We start from the raw sequence: 5154 nt of genomic DNA, 5'->3' as shown, positions 1-5154 counted from the left end.
CAGGTACCACCAGTCCTGGTTGTAGCTCCTGGGGGTGGTGCGGCCGCTGAAGACGTCCCAGCGCCACTGGTCGATGAGGAAGCCGAAGGGCAGGAAGGCGATCTTCTCCAGGGCCATCTTCAGCAGGTAGTTGATGTTGCTCTCTGCATGAAACAGAGCCTGAAGCAGCTGGGGCAGGAGGATGCCCGGGTAGCAACTTCTGGCCACCAGACTTTTTGTTGGCTCAGAGGGTGAGCAGCTCTGGGGGAGAAACGTGGGCAGGGCTTCAACACGTCGTTTCGCTCCCTAGGAGAAGGTTGTGTGGGACCCAGGAGCTTTCTCTAGATACAGGTCCTACCTGGGGCAACCTGTGTCTTTTTACTGAGTGGGGACAAAGGGAGTTGCAAGGGTAGTGTCCTTTTGCCCCCAGCCTGGCTCTCAGAGTGAGAAGGTCTTTGGTGAAGTCTTTGCAGTCTCCTTCTCTGGAGACATTCCAACCCCCTGGCCACGTTCCTGTGTGATGTGCTCTGGGTGCCCCTGCTCTGGCAGGGGGACCTTTCCAGGTCCCTTCCAACCCCTGGGATTCTGTGAAGGTAACTCTTATGGGTCCCTCTCCACACATTCACTCTAGGGCCTCAGGGTGAAGGGGCTTCAGTCTGCAGGGATGTCACAAAGGCTCTGATGGGTTAGACCCACACTTGGCATCAGCTCTGGGACAGTCACCACCACCTCATCAGGAGCACAGAGAATGATGACATCTGCTTTCCCCATTGCCTTGAGGAAACCCAGGGAAGGAAGGTTGGAGATGGATATGCTGGAGACCCAGCTGAAGCTGTGTGGTCAGAGAGGGGTTGGCAGCACTGTCCTGAGGGGCTGTTGGCTGCCGTGGCTGTGGTGGCACTGCTGCCAAGGGCTGGCCAGGATGCCTTCAGGCAGGGACCATCTGCTCCGTGGTGTTTATGCACCATCAGCCCAACACTCTTGGCTGCAGAGCTGGGTTTCCTGCCATGAAATGTGTTTAATGAGCAGGCAGGAGGACCTGGGATGGTCCCTCCTCCACAAAGAGCCACCTGCAGCAGGACTCGGTGCACACTTGGTCCCCTCTGCCACTGTCTGCTCTGATGTGTGGGCTGAGAGATGTTGGGCAGGGGAAGGGACTCTTGCCAAGCTGGGCAGTACCCAGTGGGGATGTGTCCTCCTCTGCTGGCAAGCAGAAACCTCCCCTGCTGACTCTCCTCCTGACTGCATGTCAGGCTTGGTGTCACCTCCACAGAGACACACCAGGAGCTCCTGGGCTGGATGTTCCTTGGCAAGGGGAAGGGAAAGGCTGGAAATGTCAAAGCTGATCAAGCACAAGATGCTGCTTTCACATTTGGAGCTCTGATGGAGAAGGGAAGGGGACAGACAAGACCTGGATTACACCCCTCCAACCTTTGGGGGTGAAGAGGATGGAGCTGTGGAGGACCCTGCATGGACCCATGGGGACAGACAAAATCTGGAGGACACATCTCCATCCCTTGGGGTGAAGAGGATGGAGTCGTGAAGGGCCGTACATGGACCCATGGAAACAAGAAGGGGTTGTGCATGGAACCAAGGCTGGATGAAAAGCACACACCAGCCATGGGGCTTTGCCTGCTCTGGGTAGTGTTGCCAGACCTCAGCCCACTGTGGAATGTCCCAAAACCCCTCCTGGTGTCCCAGGCAGTGTCTGAGCCCCCCAGGCCAGCCCTGTCCTCAGGGTGGCTGCCATACCTGCGTCCTCGGTGGCGTTGGTGAGGAGACCGATTTTCTGGAGGTGGCTGGGGGTGGAGACAGACAGGGACATGACATCTCCAATGGCCTCGTGGAAGCCAGGGTTGGCCCCACTGCGGAAGGACACAGGCTGGTCCTTGTACTGCAGGTAGTACTGGATGTGGCCCATCTCGTGGTGCACGGTGAACAGCTGCTCCATGGTCACCGTCGTGCACTGCTTGATCCTGGGGGGGGGGAGAACAGCCTGACCTGAGCCAGGGACCTGGGCTGCCTGGGCACCCCCTCCATGGGAAGGACCCTCTGCAGTCCCCAGGAGGGTGGCAGCACCCTGTGGGGTGGAGGGAAGACCCAGCAGAGGGGGAGGTGGGGCAGCGTGGTGCCCCAAGGCTGTACCCCAGGAGGTGACAGAATGGGCCAGGCTGGGGTAACACAAACCCCCCACCAAGGGGGGATGGAGGAGGGTCCTACCCCGTAGCCCTTGCACAGCCACACACACCTGAAGTCCTTGCGGTTGTAGAAGTCCCAGGCTGAGGCATGACACACCACCTCCCTCCCATCTGTTGGCTTCTCCAGCATGGACTTGTCCCAGAATTCAGGAGGCATCTCCAGCAGCCCCAGGGAGGTGAAGAACTCCTCCGAGACCCGGAACATGTGCGTGGCATTCCAGCCCTGGTGGGCAGCAGGCAGTGGGTCACTGATGAGGAAGGGGCTCTCCCAGGGCCATGGGGGTGAGGTGGGTCCCCCCAAGGGACTGGGGTCCTTCCCCTCCCACCCTGATGGGAAGCCCTGGCCACAGAGTTGGTGTGAGCTTCTCTAAGGAGCAGTGGTGCTGGTTCCCAGCATGGACCAGGGAAGCGAGTAGAGATGATGGCCCAGGAGCACTCAGACCTGGGTCATGGTATGGGCACAGCCCCCAGCCAGTCCCACCACACTGTCCTTCCTCTTTGCCCACCCCCCTGCCTCTTTGGTCATTGCTGGAGAGGGAGTGGGATAATGTCTTTGTCCCTTCCCCTCCCAGACATGGCTTTTCTGCTGACCCCTAGGCAGGTATGAGGAACCACTCCCACTGGACACTGCTGTGGGCAAGCCTTGGCCAGCACCCCTTGGTTTTGCCCCCCTGATGCCACCAGTGAGTCAATCAGCCCATCACCTTCTGCACCATGGTGCTTGTGACATCAAGGTTGGGCTTCTCGGGGTAGGGAACCATCAGGTCATAGATGTTGTTCCACTGCTGGGCCCACATGTTGCCTGAGAAGAGAAAACAGCTGGAGCAGAGTTGTGGTAGGTTGGGAGGAGGAGAAACACAGTGATAACTGGGACCTCCCTGTCCCACTACGGCCCTGCACGGGCCACTCTGGCCCCACCAGCACCTTCGGGCACAGGCTGGGGGGGTTCCTTCCTCTTACCCAGGAGGTGAGCAGGGATGGGACCCTTCAGGTTGATGTATTTGGGGCCGTAGTGGTCGTAGAGCTTCCTGCGGACGAAGGCGTGCAGGTTGAGGTAGAGGGGCTCCAGCTGGTTGTAGAGGTGCTCCAGGTCATCCTCGAAGGAGGCCGTGTCATACCAGGAGCGCCAGTAGCTGCCTGTGTCCTCAAATCCTGCCAGGGGGGCCGTGATCAGCCCCTGGCTCTGCCTCTCAGGTGCTGTCCCCCCACCCAGCCCCAAGAGCTGGGGGATTTCTTGCCCCTTCCCCAAAGCGTCGGCAGCGAGGAGATGGAAGTTGGGTGCCTGGATGCACGTGGGATGGGGAGAGCAGCAGGGCACCCCTTGGCCCCAGCCCCAATTCCCACCCCTGACCCGTGGCCACCCCCTGCCCTGCTCCTACCGTCCCTCTCGTAGGCCTGGTTGCTCAGTTCCACGAACTCGCGGTACTTGGGGCGCAGCGGGTTCCCCGCGGCGTTGTGCCAGCCCTCCCAGGCATAGAGCAGCTTCTTGTAGCTGCGGGAGGTGGCCATGATGTCCGAGAGGTCTGGGAAGGAGGGGACAAGCAGGAGATGAGAGAGGATGTCCTGGTTTGAGCCAAACAGAGGGTCACATCCTACAGTAGATCTGCAGAGGTGCCACCACCACCGCGCCAGACCCATCCTGGACCAGCTTGATGGGCACGGGTGGGATCTGCCAAGCCCAGCCTGCTGGGGGGTGTGGGGACCAGGAGAAACTCATGGCCACAGGGTGCTCAGAGGGACAAGGACCATCATACCTGGCTCCAGGTCCCAGCAGGTTCCATTGGGAAGGCAGACCTTGGCTGTGGAGTAGATTTTGTCCATGTCGCTCAGGATGGTGTTGTACTGCGGGGAGGAAAGAGCTGTTGGAGTTGGAAGGGGGTGGGAACAGCCCTTCAGGAGGGACCTACAGACTTCCCAACCCTGCAGTGTGTGCCCAGAGGCTTGTGGAGGAGGATTTGTGTGTTTACACAGCGTGGTTTTGGCGAGATAAGCGTGTTATCACCCAGAGTTTTACACCCTCGGGGTGGTGGGAGCAGGGAGGCTCTTTGGGCCAGCCGAGCTGAGCTCAGCCCCTCGTGGAACCCCCTGGAGCACCCTGGGCTATTTATAAAGCTCTTTGTCAACGGGGCTTGTTTATCTAAGTGGGTAAAAAAAAAAAAAAAAATCAAGTCCAAAAAAGCAGGAGGAGGAGGAGGAAGAGGGGGAATTTATTGCTGTGAACCTCAAGAACAGCAAACAATAGCAATGGGAGGTTTCCTGGAACCTGCCCCCGGGAGCCCATTCCCAGGGAAGGAAATTCCTCTGCTCCATCCCTCTCTCTGCTCCATCCCTCTCTCTGCTCCATCCCTCTCACTGCTCCATCCTCTGCTCTGCCTGGGTGGAGGGGGACGGTGGGATGGAGCTGCCTGGGGACAAGTGAAACTTGGCTGGTGTGCAAGGAGGAGATGTGATGCTGCCTGTGACTTGGGAGAGGGCAGGGATGGGTTTCCTGGAAGGAACTGGGGCCGACGCTTCTCCGGAAAGGATTGTATCACTGGGCCTGCCAGCCAAGAGGGGCTTCAGTGGGATGGACTGTCTGGGAGCCACAGGCCTGGCTGGAGGGGACAGCAGTGTCCCTGCACTTGGGCAGAGGAAAGCAGCTGCCAGCCTCAGCCTGGGGGAGATTTTTCATGCATGACCATGGAAAACACATTGAATTTAGGGAAACGATGCTGAAAGCTGAGGATGATGATGGGGAAGGCTCAGGGTGTCCTGATGTCCCTGGTGAGGAGCTGTGTCACAGAATCATCACAGAATCCCAGGGGTTGGAAGGGACCTGGAAAGATCCCCCAGCCCACCCCCCCTGCCAGAGCAGGGGCACCCAGAGCACATCACACAGGAACGTGGCCAGGGGGGTTGGAATGTCTCCAGAGAAGGAGACTCCACAGCCCCTCTGGGCAGCCTGGCCCAGGGCTCTGGCACTCTCACAGCAAAGAAG

At 59.2% G+C, this 5154-nt stretch overlaps 1 protein-coding gene across 1 annotated transcript in view; it reads right to left on the bottom strand.

The window, feature by feature from the left end:
* The window catches only part of ACE (angiotensin I converting enzyme), a 17700-nt gene that overhangs the window by 8299 nt on the left and 4247 nt on the right, over positions 1 to 5154 (bottom strand). Inside the window, exons 3-9 of the mRNA XM_009999346.1 lie at positions 3932 to 4019; positions 3557 to 3700; positions 3138 to 3329; positions 2882 to 2979; positions 2228 to 2400; positions 1732 to 1955; positions 2 to 143 (exon numbers count right to left, since the gene is read on the bottom strand). Coding sequence (XP_009997648.1) covers positions 2 to 143; positions 1732 to 1955; positions 2228 to 2400; positions 2882 to 2979; positions 3138 to 3329; positions 3557 to 3700; positions 3932 to 4019 — 1061 coding nt within the window. The remainder of the gene's footprint in view (position 1; positions 144 to 1731; positions 1956 to 2227; positions 2401 to 2881; positions 2980 to 3137; positions 3330 to 3556; positions 3701 to 3931; positions 4020 to 5154) is intronic.

The sequence above is a fragment of the Chaetura pelagica genome, unplaced genomic scaffold (assembly GCF_000747805.2).
Source record: "Chaetura pelagica isolate M959 unplaced genomic scaffold, ChaPel_1.0 scaffold625, whole genome shotgun sequence".
Classification (NCBI taxonomy): Eukaryota; Metazoa; Chordata; class Aves; order Apodiformes; family Apodidae; genus Chaetura; species Chaetura pelagica.
Note: the sequence above shows the minus strand (reverse complement) of the source record. Positions and strands in the feature narration are given on the sequence as shown.